This window comes from Telopea speciosissima, chromosome 6 (assembly GCF_018873765.1).
Source record: "Telopea speciosissima isolate NSW1024214 ecotype Mountain lineage chromosome 6, Tspe_v1, whole genome shotgun sequence".
NCBI lineage: Eukaryota > Viridiplantae > Streptophyta > Magnoliopsida > Proteales > Proteaceae > Telopea > Telopea speciosissima.
This window is the reverse complement of record NC_057921.1, coordinates 60,170,255-60,190,851: the sequence shown is the minus strand read 5'-3', so window position 1 is coordinate 60,190,851 and position 20,597 is coordinate 60,170,255. Positions and strand designations below refer to the sequence as shown.

At 41.6% G+C, this 20,597-nt stretch overlaps 1 protein-coding gene across 1 annotated transcript in view; it reads right to left on the bottom strand.

Moving 5' to 3' along the window:
* The window catches only part of LOC122665298 (exocyst complex component SEC6-like), an 88,738-nt gene that overhangs the window by 5,176 nt on the left and 62,965 nt on the right, over window positions 1-20,597 (bottom strand). The window contains exons 16-20 of the mRNA XM_043861414.1: window positions 8,837-8,920; window positions 8,669-8,755; window positions 7,522-7,566; window positions 4,312-4,390; window positions 3,825-3,894 (exon numbers count right to left, since the gene is read on the bottom strand). Of these exons, the coding sequence (XP_043717349.1) occupies window positions 3,825-3,894; window positions 4,312-4,390; window positions 7,522-7,566; window positions 8,669-8,755; window positions 8,837-8,920 (365 nt within the window). The remainder of the gene's footprint in view (window positions 1-3,824; window positions 3,895-4,311; window positions 4,391-7,521; window positions 7,567-8,668; window positions 8,756-8,836; window positions 8,921-20,597) is intronic.

Genomic DNA, 20,597 nt, shown 5'->3' with positions numbered 1-20,597 from the left:
GGAACCTTTGTTTTTCAAAGCTATTGAAATGAGTCAGGTGAGTCATTGTTCAAGGATGAAGACAGAATCGCTGAGGTCGTCAACACCACCACCAAAAAATCAACCACAACATGCAACTTTGCAAGTATACAACTCCAGTTTCCCCTGGTCGACAGTGGCGACGTTTGCGAATGTGACTAGTCTCAAGAACCTCTTGCAACAAAGCTGCTATTATGATAACTAGCCCATCTGCAATCAATGAACCCACAACTCTCCATATGACGACCCCCTTCCCGCTGGCCTAAAATAACATCAAACTTGTCGCACCTGCTCTTGGAACCAGATGGCCAGCTTCTGGGCTTGCAACCCACGATATCTTCCCCACCCCCTCCCCTCGGCTGCTCCGACTTCCCCTCCCTGGCTTTCCCTCCCTCTTCCCTTCTTGGTTCTTCCGGAAGCCTTGCATGAGGTCCACCAGTCATGCATCTTATGTTTTTGGATCAGATGAATAGGGTGATCTGAATCTGGTGGATCGGGTTAGCCGATCCAATTTATGCCATTTTGAATCAGATGGGATTGGCTGCAAGGGCTGGCTGATTCTGCCAATCCAAGCTCGATTCCTCGAACCATGTACGTATTCCATTAAAACTCAATGGGAAATTTTATACAACAATTGTGCAACCAGCAATGATTTACGGAGCTAAATGTTGGGCAGTGAAGAAAGATATAAATTTAGGGTAGCTGAATGAGGATGTTGAGATGGATGAGCATAATACTAGAAAATAAAAAATAAGGAATAAACAAATTAGAGCTTATTTAGGAGTACCTTTGATACATGAGAAGTTGAGAGCATAGTTGTCACGGCGTCATGGCGATCCAAGTCGGTGGAGGGGTGTTTGATCGATATATCGCCACGTCGCCCGCCATGACGTTGCCATGGCGATCATGACGACCATGGCAGAATTGTAATTAAATCCAAAGTTGAATGGCAAAGTTGAATGGCGAACTAATAGATAAATCAAGATTTATAAGAGCAATGGCAGAATTGTAATTAAATCCAAAGTTGAATGGCAAAGTTGAATGGCAAACTAGTAGATAAATCAAGATTTATAAGAGCAATGGCAGAATTGTAATTAATTTGAAGTTGTAAAGGAGTGGCAGAACTGTAATTTAATGGAGTTAAAGAGAAAACTGAATGGGCTAAACAGAATAGCAATAGAGAATATAAGGGGTTTTATATAAATAATATAAGTTGTCCTTACTTGCAATTTTAAAGACTTAATTTCTTCTTCAACCTTGCAATAACATGATGGAAAGAGAGGCAGAGAGGCGGTGAACTGGAGTAGTTCCAGTAGAGGAAACTCCTTATGAAGACGATTCTCCCTGCAATTTCTGGAACAAAATCGCAGCACCAAGGTCTGCCGATCCCAACGAGAAATAGCCCCAAAATTCTACTGGCAACCGAATGGTGAGATCTGAAATCAGATCTGGCGGATGTCTTAGTTGCAGGTTACTAAACCAAGGCTAAAATAGGAGATTTAGGGAAGCAGGGAGTGGGTCTAAGGTTGGGGAAGAAACAAAAAATTAAAGAAGAAGAAATCGAAGAGGGAAAGAGAGACAGGACACCATGGCGTAGGTCGATATGCACAGACCTCCAGCGCCAGGATGCCATGGTGACGCCATGACAACTATGGTTGAGAGAGTCGTTTGAAGTGATATAGACGTGCAAGAGAGACTTGTCAATTCTTTGGTAAGGAGTGATATGATTCAGATTGGAGGAACTAAGAATCAGGGGTAAGCCTAAAATAAAGCTAGGTGAAGTGGTGAGGAAAGACATTCATAGCTGAATGATCAACAACTACCTTTCTTTCTATAATCTTCTCCATGGTGTTGACATTGGGAGTCATTCAATAAGTTTACAAAGTCACCAGCCTTCTTCAGGTGGCACAAGAAACACCAAACAAGGCAAGGAAAGCCAGCCATATTCCTCTTAAGACTGGAAAAATGAACTAGCAAGTGATCAACAACTTCATCCTCATCTGCGCCCAAGGGAAATCTATTCGGCGAAAGCATGAAAACATCCTAAATTTATCAGAAGGTCAAACATATGAAATTATCCAATACCACATGAATAAAAGTCCTTAGTGACCCTTGCAGGAAACATAGCTGTCATTGTGCAAAGGTGAGCCCAGGGGGAGGCCAGGTGCCTAGTTGATATGGGCATAGCACCTTGTTGATCAACCTATGCTATATGAAGACTCCCCAGGGAATTATGTGTAAAATGCTAAATTTCTTCTTAACTTCAATTTTAGATGGGTTTATGTGTAAAATGAATATTTTTTCTTATAAATATAAGGTGTAATGTATACAATACAAGATTAAAAAAAGGGCGTACCCAGTGCACGAGGCTCCCGCCACTGCAGGGTCTGGGGAGGGTCATAATGTACGCAGTCTTACCCCTGCTTTTGCAAAGAGGCTGTTTCCAGACTTGAACCCGCGACCACTTGGTCACAAAGAAGCAACCTTACCGTAGCGCCAAGGCCCGCCCTTATACAATACAAGATTATATCCTTTAATTTATGAAGAACCATTCATTCACAGAAGGAGAGGATGCAGGATCTTCTTCCTCTTCTCCTCGATGCTGGACAATGGAAGAAATGCTGTAAGATGGATTGGATGTAGCAGCGGCAATTGCTGCTGCATCTCCTCCAGTGGCATTGGCTGCTGCTGCTATTGTCTACATCTTCTTCTTCTTTGTCCTTCTTTTGCGGATTTAGCAGTGCCTGTGACAGCTATGCTTCCTATCTTCTTCTTTTTCCCTCCTCCCCCTTTCCTTTCCTCCTTTTGCCCCATGTCCACACCTCCCCTCTCTTCTCCCCCCCCCCAGCATTTTCTTTTGGGTCTCAACACCTTGAATACAATGGCAACTGGTTGCCTCAGTACTTCATAGCCATCTTACTGCCTAGGCACTACCTCGACAAATATGATGGGAATAGATCTGAAGAAGGCCATTCACAGCCTAAAAATTATTCACAGTAGACAGCCCTTATCATTGATGGACTGTCTCCTAAAATCATTATACTTTTCCTCCACTCTTTGTTTTGTTCCACTTGTTAAGCATAATATCAGGTTTACTATACAACACTGTATTTAATATTGCTTATCATGTTGACATGCTGTTGGATCCTAGCAATCAGGAATCATACAAATTCTTATGCACCCACTTTTAATTTTTCCCTAACTTCCCAACAGAATGTAATTGATCCAATTTCAATTGGGAAAATCTCCTGCGAAGGACAAATGGATTCCGGATCCCAAATGTAAGCATCCTGGTTCATGTGTCCATATAATTCAAATATTAATTAAGAAATATAAGTAAATGCAGAAATTGAAGTTTCTAAAGTGAATCTAGGTAAGAAGAATGTATAACAGGTTGTATTGTATTATTGTAATTTCAATTTCTGACCATTTACCTTGTTACTTAAAATGCTTATCTTTTGAATTTCTTTTCATTCATTTTTTAACTTCAAATAGGTTTTCACTATCTATCAAGCAACATGAGAAAGATACATATTAAAGATAGCTGCACTACATGATTATGGGAGGGAGACAGAATTTCTATGTGATGCTTTTATATCCACCCTTACAATAGATATATTTTTAAACTGGGTACAACAAATAGTTGGATTGCTACAAGTACAATACTCTAGCTGCTAATGAGGGAATGAAAACTAACCTGTCAATTATGAAAAGAGTATTATGAATGGTAACAGGACTAAAAGTGAATTAAACTTAAAAATGTTGAAAAAATAATGCTGCGTCTTACAGGAGAATGAATAGCTTACATCTTCACGTCTGTAAAATACTCATCAAATATAACAACTAGATACTCAGTAACCAATCCTTCACACCAATCTGAAATTCATTAAAGAAAACAATAACATGGCATTATAAATTGTTCCAACAGAAAATTAAGAAACTTAAAGAAAATTGTCTGTCATTGGTATTTGTTAGACAGGACACAAATTGTAAGTTGTTTTCTGGAGAATCAATAATTTACACCAAGGCTTGACCCAAAAGAAGACATATCTATTTCAACAAATGCAACCATAAGCAGGGATTAAAAACAGATCTCAAATCATGGTTGGCAACACATTGAAGTCGAGAAGAAAAATTCCAATTTGGAACAGTACATATGAGAATCACATGAGAACCAGGACAATTGGTAAGACACAGTACTATGAAAACAAGTAACACTAAACATTTATTATTCAAAAATCAGCACAACGGAAATGAGAACTTTTATACACAATGTGTTAGAAAAAAGTTTACCTTTTCGGTAAAGCTTGGCAAGCCGCTCCTGCACACCTGGATCATCAAAGATAACACTAACAATCTGATGCACAGCTTCCTGCCGCCAAGAGAATAATTCCAATGTGACAGATCTCCAACCCCCAGAGGGAAATATGCAATGATTTGAAATATATATAGTGAAGTTTTAAATAAGATGCAATACCACGGCTACATATATTACATGATGTATAAAGTAGGGATGTAAAAAATCAGACCGACCTAATTGAACCGACAAAATCGACCAACAAACTCCTTATCAGTTCTGTATTGGTTTCAGTTCTAGAAACCTCTAAAAGACCAAAACCAATTGATAAGACCAACCGTCTCGGTTACCAAAATAGCGGTAAAAATGAAGAAATTCTCCGGCGGACCACCTAGCTGTCCTGCTTGTCCTTCCAATCATCACTAGCCTGTCTGGGGGTATGCAGCCATCCCCCAGAACCTCCCCTTCCCAGTTTCCTTTGTCACCTCCTTCACCTCCTCCATCGCCACCTCCCGATGTTGCTCCATCAACCTTGCCTGGCCCTTCTTCCAACCGGAGAGCCCTTTTCAATTCATCTTCTATCTCTTCCGATGGTCTTCCCCTGCACTTTGTTGCCCCTTCCACTATCGGTTTTTCAAAAATCGTTCTTTGCCCTCTTGGCTTTCTTGAAGATGAAGCCAAGCTCTGGGAAAATTGTTTGGTGGGCAATTTTCTTGGTTCCAGACCTCCCTTCCATGCCGTTAAGCTCTCACTCTCCAAGCAATGGCGTCCTCAAGGGAATCTCGACATTTCTCTACTTGATAATGGGTTCTTTATCTTCAAGTTTTCTACGGTTCTGGACAAGGTTCGTGCACTTGAGGGTGGCCCCTGGCATGTGGGAGAAAAACCAATTTTTCTTCGGCAATGGCATCGTCAGGTTCAGCTCCGGCGAGTGGATATTTCTTCACTTCCCCTTTGGGTCTCTCTTCCTGGCCTTCCCCTCCACTACTGGTGCATTGATGGACTTAGCACCGTGGGTTCTGTCCTGGGTACCCCGCTCTTCTCTGATCTTAGAACCTCCAGGAAAGATCGCCTTGCTTATGCAAGAATCTGCATTGAAGTCTCCGCTGCTGACCATAGTTGTCATGGCGTCGCCATGGCGTCCTGGTGCTGGAGAAGGTTGCATGGCGACCTACGCCATGGCGTCCCTCTTTGATTTCTTCTTCCTGTCTCTCTTTCCCTCTTCGATTTCTTCTTCTTGTCTTCGATTTCTTCTTCCCTCTTCGATTTCTTCTTTCCCTCTTCGATTTCTTCTTCCTGTCTTCTTTCCCTCTTTGATTTCTTCTTCGATTTCTGAATTTTCTTCTTAAAACTTGAGAAACAATAGAGAAAAAATAAAACATGGCTTGAGTATACATCTATTAAAACATTAAAAATAGAGAAAATAAAAAATAAAACATGGTCAACATGCTCGTTGGTTGCCATGGCGGGCGACATGTCGATATATCTACGTGACACCCCTCCACCGACTTGGATCGCCGTGACGCCGTGACAACTATGTTGCTGACCGCCTTCCTACCTGTTGGAAAATACAGATCTCACCGAATCTCTTTTTGAAATGTTTTGATGATAACAAACATATGCCAAAAAGAAACAAATCACCAAGTCATCCTAGCCTCCAACGGCCACCTTTGTTCAGACAGGTAATGCCACTGCATGTCTTTCGACTACTTCTTGCCCTGGATCATTGATCTAAGTGCTTCGGATCATATGATTGGTGTTCCAGGTATTTTTTCCTTTTTCATAAATCATCATCTAGTGTTACTTTGGCTAATGGTTCCTTAGCTAAAGTGACAGGTACTGGTACTGTTCCTATTACATCTTCTTTGTCCTTGTCTTAGAGTTCTTTATTTACCAGATTTTCCTTTTTAATCTCTTGTCCATTAATAGGTTTACCAAAGCCTATAACTGTTCTGTAAACTTCTTCTCTGACTCTAGTGTATTTCGGGATCTTACGACGAAGAAGATGATTGGTAGAGGTCGTAAATCGGGGGGGGGGGGGGGCTGTATATACTTGGGGACATTTCACCTATGCATGTTCCAGTATGACGTCACCTCACCAAATTCATTGTCACTTGGGTCATCCTTCGTTGGAGAATTTGAAGCTTTTACATACTCGTTTTCGGTCTCTTTCTAGTTTAAATTGTGAGTCTTGTCAGTTTGGGGAACTTCACCGTGTGAGTTATCCTCTAGAGTTAATCAACGCTCTGACCAACCTTTTTCTTTAGTTCATTCTGATGTATGGGGTCCTTGTCCAATCGTTTCTAAGTTAGGCTTTCGTTATTTTGTTACTTTTGTTGATGATTATTCCAAAGTTACCTGGATTTATCTAATGAAAATTTGTTCAGAGTTATTTTCAATTTTTTGTACATTTGTGAGAGATTCATACTCAATTTCAGACTCCTCTGTGTATTCTTCGTAGTGATAATGCTAAGGAGTATTTTTCTGCCCCCTTAACTGAATTTAGGGTTCAACGTGGAATTATTCATTAAGCCTCATGTGCCAACACTCCAGAACAAAATGGTGTGGCAGAGAGGAAGAATAGACATTTAATGGAGGTCACCTAGTCTCTTTTGTTTGAGATGAAAGTGGCCAAATCTTTTTGGGCAGACGCCGTTTTGACTGCGTGTTACCTCATTAACCGCATGTCTTCCTCTGTTTTACATGGTGGTATTCCTTATTCTTTATTATTTCCTTCTATGCCTTCTACCTCCATTTTGCTCCTTTTTCCTAAGGGACTAGTCTTGCTTTGAATGTATTTTGTTGTCTTTGTTCTTCTTCCCCTCTCCAGGTCGGTGCTCCTTGTTTTCTTTGTCTCTTTGGTAATGAATTATTTATTCACCAAATAAATAAATAAATAACTCCACAACTTTTAAAGCAAGCAACGAAAACACAAATCAGAAAAGCATGCCTCGGAGAATTCACATGGAAATAAGACTGAAACTTCTAGAGCCCAATCCATATTTAGGGGGGGGGCGGGGGAGAGAACCCATTCTATCAACAAATCACAGTTTTGTTCCATTCTGTGGAAGCATATGGAAGTCAAAGCAAAATGGGTCCACGCAGAACTAAAACATAATGCAAAATTAACATACAAAAATGCAGTCCAGCATGCAGTTGATGATCTTGGTGTAGTTTGTAAAAGACGAAAGGAAACATTGACAGACCTTTGCAACCTCAAGAAAGCCTTTACAAGTGTCTTCGAAATTGACCTGAAGAAATGTAACAATGAGAAATAATGCAAAAGTTGAGGGATGGAAAGGAATCATATTCGTATCATAGTACTATATAATTTCATTAACCAAAAGACTTGTTTATACATCTAGAAAGATAAAAGTACAAAAGAGGCTAAATTTCTGTATCAGGTGTTGCTTCAAGTGATCCATCAGGAAGCTTGAAAATGATAAATGTTGATTGCCCCATTTTAGGTAGGCAATAACATGCCAAAATAAATAAACTCCTTTGACAGAGTCCAACCCAGTGTCACTGTAAGAACTGCACTGTTCGATTCTGAGGTTTTAAAGATAGTATTGTAATCCGGATCATTCCACGCAACATCGATCCCGATTGAGGGATCTACTAGATGGTTCCGGCCACTGTATTAGAAGATGAATATATTAGTGGCAAATCAAAGGGGAAACAATAGATCTGCAAACCCTCTCTGTGGGACAGGCTTGAGTACCCGAAACCCCAAGGGTTACAGGGCTCCAAAGCCCTTTCATAGTCCATTAGATGAAGAACCAATAGTATTATAGCAATTTGAATAATAAAGTACCCCTCAATCTCTAAACACTATCAACTTATAAAGTAAGGCTGGGCCCCTCCAACTTCGCTGGCAACTTACTAGCAGCTATTAAATGAAAAAGATAAATAAAATAGCCTAATCTGGCTGCCCCTTATGCTCCCTCATCATCTGGAGTGGACCCAATCTTATCTTAAAAGAGAACTTAGTACAAGAATGAGAAGGTTAAACATCCTCCAGCAACCGGATTTATAATAGTAATGAGGAATAGTTAAAGCAAGCAAGAATTGTACAGAAATCATACAAATTACAAGAATTCTGAGCTGAAAAAATCTCTAGACATTTTCACGACATTGTCCCCAAAAAAATAAAATAAAAAAGATGGGAAGAGAGAAAAAGAAGAAATGCGAGAGAGAAGCAAGCAAGAAAGGGCCAAATGGAAGACTGAAATGCCAATTCACTAGACACATCACACATAAATGAGGCATCCGAAAAAGTGAGGAACATGGTAAAGATAAAACTGGATTTTAACACCATGAAACACGTTCAAGAGCACATGAACATGACATAACCTGCTCAGCATAGTTTTTTGGAAGGGCTTCCAGGGTGCTGTTACTAAGCTCCATTGCAAGATCATAGCAGCGGAGATTGTTGTTAATCTGTCAAGACTCAAATTTAGTAAGTAGTAAACTAAAAAATTATCATAGAATCTTGCACATATAACGGAGAAACAAACCAACCATTGCACATATAGGTTCTAAACCAATCTCAGATCCTGGTTCTTCTAGCCTCTTCCTTTCTGCTGCTTGAAAATCAATCATGACCTGAAGACAAGCAAGTGATCACAGTTATCAAAGTGAGAGGCACAAACTAGGCACCAAGGTCCCCTAGCACCTACTGCACAATGAGAGTGCCTATGGTACACAAATGGCAAAGATACTAGGGAATAATTTACTACAATTAAGAGAATATGACAATTCTACACAGAGCCAAAATGCCAAATGAAATCAATAAGTTATCAGTAACAATATGTAACCCACTGCAGAAGATAACAAAGTTTAAGTTGCATATCATAACCCATTTGCAAAATTATAAAAGAGGCAGCCATTGGCTAAAAAAGAGCAAGCACTCTATAATGCAATGGTCCAAAGAAACAATTATATGCTATGTTTGCTTCAAAAAACCAGCCTTACCATAATGGCATGTATAGGCATACAAGTACACAAAATGTGCCAACAGCCGGCAAAGGTATGCACCCTAATGTGAGCAGGGTGTCAAGTCTCGATACATATCAAATTAGGCCATGCCTACACTAAACAGCAGGAAACAATACAAGAAAAAATAAAATCCTTTCATATTGAGCTGTCTCTACCCGTATTGATCGATACAACCCGATACAGGTCAAGATAGCTCGATACAAATCAAGACACCATGCAAAAAAGAGAAACACATTAGAACTGAGAACCGAACTTGAAAAAAAAAATCACTATATAGTTTAGATCTAAAAAAAATGTATTAGACCATGATCCTATATGGAGGCCGAGATGTAAGCTTGGAAAGCCCAAAAGGGACAGGTGGCAATCCAATGGCCTAAAAATAAGCTTTGGGCATTTATATTACAGGTTGCACACTTGCATCTTTATTTTCTTAGGTTTTATTGTAACGGGCCACCTCGAATAGAGCTGATTGGAGGGCAAGAATCCATGTACCCGACCCCATTTAGTTGGGATAAGGCTGAGTTGTTGTTGTTAATACTTATTAGCAAATATAAAGTCGCTTTTAGTCTATTTACTTTTTGTCTTGGTGAATAAATAATTCATTACCAAAACCCAAAAGGTGAAGAGAGAGAGAGAGGGGGGATACACAGGGAAAGAGAGGGAGGGGGAACTATACAAAGTCTCAAGCCCTAAAAGCCCAAGAGGGGCGAGCTAGGAGACTGAAAAAGAGAATGATCTAAGCCCTAGGAAGCAACAATATTCTTGGGAGATTCTAAGAGAGAACCATGGCGGAGCAAGTGGAGCCTGAAGCTGACCTCAAAGAAGATTTTCCAAATCATGTCAAAAGAATGGGAATTGGAGGTTCATCTTTGAAGATTCCTCTCCATCCAGATGTGCGAAATAGGGGCCCTAGACACCAGCTTGCCGGCGGAGTTCAATAGAATTGCTTGAAAAGGTTATATCCAACCAAAGCCACTTCCAGGCAAAGGGTAAAGGTCTTTTACTACGGGGCCAAATGAAATCTAAAGCTTTCTTCCAAATAATGGAGATGAAAGGGCAAGAAAAAAATAGGTGATCGACATTCTCAATACCGTCCCGGGAAGGGGAGACAGGGATGTGGCAATGAAGGACAAAGGCTTGGGTAGAGAGGCATAAGCCACTGCCCATTGAGACTTTAAAGGAGAGGAAATAGGGGGCCCTATACCATACATCCTGCTGCCTTGGGACGACTACACGTTACATCATAGCAGCACAATCAAATGGAGGGTGGTCCACGATCACAAACGGAGCCAACAAGCAAGGGCCAGACTATAATCTCCATACATTGAAGCTATGGCGGGGGATGTGACCTTTGAATCAAACAAGTTTGTGCCAGGGGACAGTGGGGGCAAGAGTCCTAACATAGTCCCAAGTAGAGCTAGAACTAAAGAGACCGTTCGGGGAGGGGGTCCAAATGATCTAGTCTGAGTGGGAGGTAAGGGGGGAGAGAGGCCCAAACCTGGGTGAGACAAGGGGGAAAGTGAGAGGGAGGGGACCATGAGCCATGGGAAATTATAGAGGAGAGGGGAAAATTTAGGGATGCCAGAGAAGTAGACTGAGCGGGCTCCTAAGGTATTGAAGAAGACTCCTGAAGGGTGCCAGGGGTAAAGCTAGAGGGAAGTAGAGGTCCCATCGACGATCACGGAGGAGGTAGCTCGAAGGGCTAAGGGCCTGAGGAGGAGGATTTTGTACCAGACGCAAAAGTTGTCTGCGGGATGAGGGGCTGTCCAAATGGAGTCTTTTTTTAGGAGGTATAAGTAGACCCAATTGAACCACATGGAGTCATGCTTAGTGGAGAATTTCCAAATTAGCTTGAGGATGTCTGCAATGTTAAAATCTCGGATCCTGTGAAGGCTAAAGCTTCCTTCAAATTTAGGGAGACAGATGGTTGCCCAACTAAGCAGGTGGATGAATTTGGAGCATTCTTTTCCTTTCCAAATGAAGGCGCAAAAGAGAGATTCCATTGCTTTAATTGTGGATTTGGGGAGCCCATCGATGCCACACCAACAAATATAAGAGGATTGAAGAACCCAATCAACTCAATCCTGCTAGCGAAGGAGAGGAGTTTACCCTTCCAGAGCTGGAGCCTTTTGCGGGTGAGATCCAACATAGGGGTACAATGGTGACTAGTCAGCCTGGCAGAAATGAGAGGAAGGCCAAGATATTTGACTGGAAGGGAACCTTGGGACAATCTCGTCAGGCGAAGGAGATTTTCTTTGTCAGATTCTGAAACACCTAAGAGCAAGATATAGGATTTCAAAAGATTGATCCGAAGACCGGAAAGGCTCTAGAAGAGCTTAAGGGAAGACATCATGGAAGAGGTGCAAGAAGGATTAGCCTTGGAAAAGATCATGAGATCATCCGCAAAGGCAAGGTGGGTAAGGCTGAGGGCCTTAACCTTGGGAACGGGGGAGATGAGGAGCTGGTAAGTTTTAGACTAGATACTCCCAGAGAGGACCTCAAGAGCAAGGGGGAAGAGAAAGGGGGAAAGGACATTTGAGACATGACATCGTAGATGAAATCCCACCGTAGGGAGTCAAGTGCTTTGTGGATGCCAATTTTCATGAGTGCAACAGGGGAATGGGATTTACAGTTAAAACACCTGACTATTTCCGAACAAAGGATCGGCTATACTTCTCCAAGAGATGAAAGTCAATTGTTAAGGCTAACTAAGGAAGGGACCACCAATTGGGGCCGATTAGCCAGAATTTTGGGAATGAATTTGTAGAGGAGATTGCAGAGGGAGATAAGCCTAAAATCAGACAAGGAGGAGGCCCCCTCTTTTTTGGGGATGAGGCAGAGAAAGGTCTGGTTGATGCGGGGGAGTTGATTGGGTTGTAAAAGAAGCTACAGATGGATTTGATGAGATCATCTTTGATAATGTCCCAACTGGCCAAGAAGAACCCCATGTTGAACCCATCAAGACCAGGGACCCGATTAGACTAATGAGAATGAACCACTATAAGGATTTCATCCTCAGAGGAGATAGATTGGGGGGAGTAGAAGAGAGAAGGGGGGACAAACTTGTTAATTAAACATAGGGGGAGAGGGAGGGGTTGGAAGGGGGGAGGGCAGAAGAGGGAGGAAAAAAGGAGATGGCTTCTGCCTTAGACAACGGTAAGAGGGTGCAATCCCGATTGAGAAGCAAAGAAATGGAATTAGAGCTAGAGCAGACTGTAAGGGATCGATGGAAGTAAGTGGCATTAGAATCTACAAGTTCCAGCCATTTGATGTGGGATTTTTACCAGAGGAAGCTCTCTTCTTGGGAGGAAAGAGAAGTGGCAAGAGGAAACCCTCGAAGAGATATTAGCAAAAGTGGACAAATTCCAAGCTTTGAGAGCTATTTTGGAATTTCGAAGCTTTTTTTGTAAAAGCAAGGATAGGGAGACAGAACAGTGGACCGGCTTGTCCCAAGCCTATCGGACAGAGGAGAGAAATTGAGGATGAGTTGCTCACATGTCGAAGAATTTGAATGGCTTTGGCCCAAATGAGATAAAGGGATGGATTAGAAGGTGGCAAGGACTATGGTTAGATATTCCTGTGAGAAGGAAGTTGGCATGGGAGTTGAGGAAAGAGGAAAGAGGAGAGCCGGGCTTCATTGATTAGAACACGATAAATTACGCAAGAAATTCGATCAGAGCCCCCTCTTTTGTTATGCTAGGCAAGGGGGGAACCCGACCACCTCAGATCATTGATACCTAGGTCCTCCAGAGAATCACGAAAAGCATTGGTGGAAAGGAGGTCAAGGGGTCTACCCCCAAATTTTACATTACCAAACCTAACAACATTGAAATTACCACCCACACCCCAAGGGAAGGAACCAACACGGGAATTGAGGAGGGAGAGGTCAGCCCATAGAGGGACCTGATCCACGGCACGATTAAAAGCATACACCACCGAGAAATAGGAGGACTTAAGGAGGGAGAGCTGAAGGTGGAGAAGCTGAGGGGAGGAGACAGAGATGTGGAGTTTTGAAAGGTCCCAGAGGATCCAAATACGGTCGTTAGGGGAGTGGTCATAGTTAGCAAGGACCGACCAGGATGGAAGCAATTGAGGCGGCAATGCAGGGGGCATTCTCCTGAAGGACACAAGTTTCTAGAAGAGCACGGAAGGAAGAGTGAGTGGACTTGACGAGAGCCCTAATGTCAGCATGTTTAGCCAGGGATTTGAGACTCCTGACATTCCAAAAGAACCCTAAAGACATAGATAACTAAAGGGGGGGGGTATGCAACAAACCCCGAGGGGGGAGACTCTTGTGACCAGGGCAAGGGGTGGACAGGGGGACAACTCAAAGCTAGGGTAGAGGGAGCTTGGCCGAGCTCACAAGGGGAGCCACAGGGGGGGCAGGGCCTCAAAAGGGAAAGGGGAGGGGGGACACCCATCGGACAAAACCTGAATAGACCGGGAAGGGGAGGGAGAGGGGGGAGCGGGTTAGATGTGAACCGGGCTGGAGAGGGAGAGAGGGTAGGGGGTTGGGTAAAAGGGGACCGATTTAAAGGTGGGTGGGTCCAGAGAAAGGGACTAGAGAGTCGATCGTTGACTTTGGCTCATCTTCGATTGCAACAAATCCAAAGCAGGAGACTGCAACGGAACTAGAGAAGCTGATGGGTTGAGCTGACGAAGAACCTGGGACGACAAACTAATGCCGATGTTGGTCTAGTTAGCATTGACTTCTTTACTTCATTTAGTGTGTAGGAGTGATTAGCAAAATATACATGTATACCAATATTCAAAGTATCTGTATTGTAGCGGAAAGGAGATTTTAAGAGACGTATCGTATTGGAAAGATGCTATGCTAAAGATACGCATGGAAATGGTATAAAGTAATGCTTACGATGCATGCAGGGTACAGTTTTGAAGCCTAAAAACTATAAATAAGCAAAGTGTAAAGTATATCATGTATAAAAAGGAGAACAAATTACGAAACAATATTCAATTGATTATGTAAAAAAGATGAGGTTTCTTATATGTACCAATACCAAAAAAGATGTCACTATTGCTTTCGAGGAAGATTTAAGGTTTTAATGTACAACTCATTACAAATAAAACTAGTTTAATGCAATCATTCAGGAGGTTTTTCACTAATCTAGTGATCCATTGCAAAAAATAACACTAAAACAAGAATTGAGCAAAAAAATTCAGAGTTTTAAGAGATACATGTTGTTGCGCAAATCTGCTTTTGATCCTCGACTGCAGGCTGCTTAATCCCAAATGAAGATAAAATCAACACTACTAGAGTCGCTTTTGATGGTAGAAGCAACGAATCAAGTTGATTTTGTAGGGAAAAAAGAAGAAGATTAGAATGCCTTACAGGAGCTCTCAGTAATTGTTCTACATTTACGGGTTGTGTTCTGCAGTTTACAAGAGAAGTATTGAACACATCGATCGGTATCCACCATGAATCGACCGTCATGCTTAGAGAACTCAGTTTCGGTACTGGTTTCACCAAGCCAAAAAACCGATTGGGCCGAGATCTCAGCGAGTTGGTGCACTTTTTTTTTTTTGGAACTTGTTTGATGGTTTCAGTGGGATTTTGACCAAGTTTGGTCATGAAACTTGGTATACAACCTATTTTGGGCCATTTAACCACAATGGCACTATCAAATTTTCCAAAATCAAAGTCCACATAGTTTGACTTTGTACCCTAGGTTGGTAGGCTACGACGTACTAAACTACTAATAGGCCCTATTCTACACATAAGTTAGTAATATAAAATAATCAAAGCATACAATTAATGTAAAACACCTTAATTACTTAAATAAGCATTAGAAATGCAAAAGTGTAAATACACCAATCTTAACATATACCTCTATGACTCCAAGCCATAGTTTCGAAGCAAGTTAGCCTCTATGTGTGACACATAGGCTTCCCATGTCATAGTGCTGATGAAGCATTGCACGTACTCTTCCATTTAATACATAAAAGTGTTGCCGATGATTCTTGACGTATTTCCACGTAATCCGGCGAGTTGTCAATCGAAAAATGGGATCAAAACCATTTTTTTCAAGTTTCTTGGAGCTTCACTGTCGAAAAAACTGAGAGCACCGAGACTAGTCGAGATCGATCGCGAACTGGTCGCAGTCGAATTAAACCATAACTTAAAGGGGGGTTTGGTTCAACCTTGGTTGAATTGAGATCTCGACCAAAACATTGTATTTTTCCATTTCGCCTTCCATATCGTCTTGGCTTTTGAAAATAGTGAGATATTACCGAGATCTCGGCGAGTTCTTGTTCCATGTCGACCGTATTAGGTCACGTATCAATGGGTATTGTTCGCTACCATTTCACCTAAAAGCTCGAACTGTTAGGGAAGGGCAGTGTTAATGTATACATCAACATACACCCGCACATGCAGGCCAAGATTCCATGGTCCTCTCACATGGAGCTCACGCGGTATTTCCTTCACGCGGCACCGAGGGAGAAATGTCAAGAAAACTCTTCTGATGCACTTCCCAGAAATAAAACACTTGACCTCCCTGCTCTGATACCATGTTCGTTATCGTTTCACCTAAAAACTCGAACTGTTAGGTAAGGGCAATATTAATGTATACATTAACAGGTATCAACCGACCCCATACGTTTTTTTCGTATCATATTGGCTATTGGCACCGTATTGTATCGGCACTCGAAAAATACGATACTTATTGGCCAATACTTATTGATATGGTGCGATATTTAAAACCCTGTGTATCATCCCCTCCCCCTCCTAATCAGTTGGAGATAATTCGATAATTGAAATTGAAGTTTTTTTACGAGCGCTTTTGAGCTATCGAGCTTGGCAAAGAGTGGTAAAGGCTCTTCTTTAGGCCTACTGTTTTCTTCTTCTCTTCTTCTTCTTTTTCTATTTCTGCTACTCACACTTATAGTAGCACTTGGACTTTCCTATATCTAACTGTTTTGTTAGAATTTCTTCAGATACTGCAGGCCTATTCTGTTGATAGAATAGACAACTCGACTAGAATTGGGCTGTTCTGAACTCTGTTCTGATTATAAGTTCTCTCCATTTTCTGGTATACATTCCCTGTCCTCCGATCCTGTTTGAACTAGCCCAATATGACCTATTATGTCTTCCGCATTCATCTTCAACCACCTAATGCGAGCTTGACTATGCTATATGTGAATGACGAATGCAAGGAATGTATCGTGTTAGAAGCTTTGGTGGATTTGTGTCGTGTTAGAAGCTTTGGTGGATTTGTGTGATGAGACTAATGAAATTCTTGACAGATGCAATAACTTTTTTTCATTACTTTCTGTTTCCTTTCACGTTCCTATGATGGTGCTTGATGTCATGAATTTCCATCTTCAAAAGCACATCATCAAAGTGGATAGACAATAATTGGAAGACTGTGAAGATAGACTTGATTGTGAAAATAACGTATGATTTTTTATGTCTCCTCACACATCGAATTGGTCTTTGTGGGTTGCCTGTGGGTTGCCTAAGAAAGAAGAAAAGCCAAAGAAAGAACCTACTGAAGAAGTTGCTTTATATGGAAAAAATCCTAAACTTTCTACTGAAGTACAGTCAGAGAAAGACACTGGCGTTGATGAATCCAAGCATACAAGTGAAGGTAAAACCAAACAAATCAAGGAAGCTAATGACGACGAGAAGAAGTCGTGGATGAACAAGAGGTGGTTTGTACTGATGCTTGCAGATGTTATTGAAAAACAGTTGCCTTTCGAGTTTATCCAACCGCATCAGTACATTGATGAGAAGGGACTCCATGTTGCTGATTCTATTTGTGCGCAACAAATTTTCTCCCTCGGTCTGAACAAGAAGATTGGTGTTGATAATGTCATGAGGATACTTCAACACATTAAAACTCGAGGGAAAAGTTTTTTCCAACACTGGAGGAATTAACGCAGTTGCACTAGACTATTACATATGATCCCTAGACTTAAGCTTGGAAGACCCGCAAGAGGTAAGTGGCAGTCCAATGGGCTAAAAACAAGTTTTGTGTAGTTATATTATAGGTCCGGCCTTATATTTTCTTGGATTTCATTGTAATTGGCTTAATTTATAGGGTGCGTCTGTTTGTAACCAAGCAGGTTACAAACAGAAATTGTAACCTTACTTCAGATGCCCTTCAATATCCAGTTCTGTCTTGGATTGAGGGGTATAAAGGAAACTTTATGTTAAATTTCTTTCCCTCTCAGACAAAGACAAAAACTCACTGTCACTACCATTAAAGCCGGAGACATTCTATGCAGAATGCTTCACTGGCAATGCTTTTGTTTCTGAGGAACTTTGCAGCCATCGCAGGGGAGCTTGTATGTTGACAAGGGTTGTTAGGCTTCAAGTTTCATCTCCTGGCAGAGGAGAACCTTGATCATTCATTTAAATCCTAGAAACTAACTGTTGAGATAAGGCTACGTTACCCACTAGGGGTAACCTAGTCCTAGTTGGCTTTCCTTTCTTATTTTAGTTTGATTAGTTTTTAATTGTTTTTTCTCTGTTTTTCTCCCCCATACGATTTCTATTTGGGATTCCTAGTTATAGTGGGAATTCCTAGTAGGAATAGGATTGGGGGGATTTCTATCTTTGCTGTAATTTGTTTTTATTATAAATAAGAGGCTGGGATGATCGATCAGATAATCTAAGCATTAATTCCAAGGCTGTTTACATGGTATCAGAGCCTAATCTGATCTAGGAACAGCTACTCTCGATTTCTGGTTCTCTCCTCTCTCTTATTTCTCAGTTTTTTCTTTTTTTCTTCCTCTCCACCACTCTCGGCCTCTTTCTCTCCATCAGGGCAGCAACTATGAGGTGATAGAATGCAAATTTAGTTGCTGCCCTCAATGTCACCTCATTGAAGATCAAAGAACAGAGGTGTGACCTATTTCTGCCGGCAGGTTTTTTCCATCCTTGGAGATCGAACTATTTTTCAACTGGAGTTTGATTTCTGCACTTATGGAGATTGGTTCCTGCTATTATTGGTCTGCACCAGTCCTTGTTTGAAGACTGCAGCATTGGTCTAGATCCAATTCTGCATTTTTTTATACATCTTTTTCCTGCAATCAGGGTTTCTGCAATCAGATTTTATTCCTAAATTTGGCAAAAATTTAGGGCTTTTTATTGGCTTATCAGTTTCAGTCCATTCTGCAGGCTGAAAATTCTGCAATTTCAAAACCCATTATTCACACTCGAATCAGGTTTTTGGAAGATCTGATTTTTACTATTGCTTGGCTGAATCATGGGTGACTCAGAGATGACTACTGCTACTTCTGGAGGAGATCAAACAAGGTCTGATTTTCTCCCTTATGCTGCTGCCATCAAGCTTGATGGTACAAACTAATTAATTTGGGCCAGATCATTATCCTTAACAGTGGCAGGAAGGGGACTCACTGGCCATCTTACTGGCACCACCAAACAACCTACTGAAGAAGGGGCTGCTCGTACTAAATGGGCTGCCAATGATGCAATGGTAATGTCCTTTATTCTAAACTCTATGACCACTGACCTCTCTAGTCAGTATTTTCTCCTTGAAACTGCTACACAAATATGGACAGCTGTCAAGGGCACTTATGGTCGTTCAGGTAGTGGTGCTCAGGTTTATGAAATTAGGAAGACACTCCAAAACACCACTCAGAAGGAGATGTCTGTCACCAAATACTATGCTACCCTCAAGTGTTTATGGCAACAATTGGATCACTATGCTCGGTTTCAGCCTACTACTGCTGCTGATATTACTGCCTACCACACCTATGTAGACCAATTCTGTGTCTATGATTTCCTGGCTGGCCTCAATGATGACTATGACCCTATTCGGGTGCAAGTCCATGGACGGGTTCCTTTCCCTACTCTAGAGGAGACCTTTTCTTATGTTCACAGTGAAGAGACACGCAGGGCTACCATGATGATTACTCCTAAAGTTGAGAGATCAGCCTTCCAGACTACTGGTTCCACTCCTGTTGCTTCTGCTGACAGTGTTGCTACTTCTACTACTACTACCAAAGAGCCTGTTAAGTGTGAGCATTGTCACAAACCATATCACACTAAGGCTTAGTGTTGGAAATTACATGGGAAGCCAGCTGATTTTGAAGCTAAACATGATCGTGCTAAGTCTAAAAACAAAGCCAATCACACTGAAAGTGTAGCTCCAACTCCCACTGCTGACATCAGGTTCTCCCAGGAAGAACTCCAGGCTCAACGTCGTATGCTGAACACATCTGCTGCCTTTACTACGTCTGCTGCCAATTCAGGTTCCTTCTTTGCCCGTACAGGTATTTTCTTTGCTAGTCACTCCATGGATCATAGACTCTGGTGCTACTGATCACATGACAGGTTCTTCCAGTCTTTTTAATACATATTCTCCTGCTTCTGGTAAGGATAAAGTTAAAATTGCTGATGGGCCCCTCTCCTCCATCTCAAGGAAAGGATCCATTGGTTGTTTTCCTTCTCTTACACTATCATCTGTGTTGCATATTCCCAAATTTACAACTAACCTTCTTTCCATTAGCAGTATCACTAAATCCCTGAATTGTAAAGTGACTTTTTTTCCCACTCACTGTGCCTTTCAGGAACTGGACTCGGGGGAGACGATTGGATCGGGTAAAGTGCATGGTGGATTGTACCTACTTGATGGCAATCCTAAATGGCACTCTAGACTAGGCCATCCCCCCTTAGGTACTTTATCTAATTTATTTCCTGCATTAGTTAAAGACTATAATAAGGAAGACTTTTTTTGTGAGTCTTGTGTCTTGACTAAACAGACACGTTCAACTTACCCTATTTCTAATAAAAGATCCTCTTCCTTATTCCATATTGTTCATACTGATGTGTGGGGGCCTAGTAGGAAGGCTTCCCTGACTGGCCATCGGTGGTATGTCACTTTTATTGACTGCTATTCTAGGTTCACTTCGGTATACCTTATGCATACAAAAAGTGAAGCTTTTTTATGTTTTCAGCACTTTCATCAAATGATTAAGACCCAATTTAATGCCACTCTTCAAATTTTAAGGAGTGACAATGGGAAAGAGTATATGGAAGGTCAGTTCCAAAAATACCTTGTTACACATGGAATCCTCCATCAGACCAGCTGTGTCGATACTCCAGCCCAAAATGGTGTGGCTGAGAGAAAAAACCGCCACCTCTTGGAGGTGGCTAGGGCTCTTATGTTTGCTCGCAATGTCCCTTCTCTTTATTGGGGGGATGCTGTCCTTACTGCAGCCTATTTAATTAATAGGTTGCCCATTCGGTTCTTCTTTCGCAAGCCCCTATTGAGCTATTACTTTGCTCTTTTTCCTT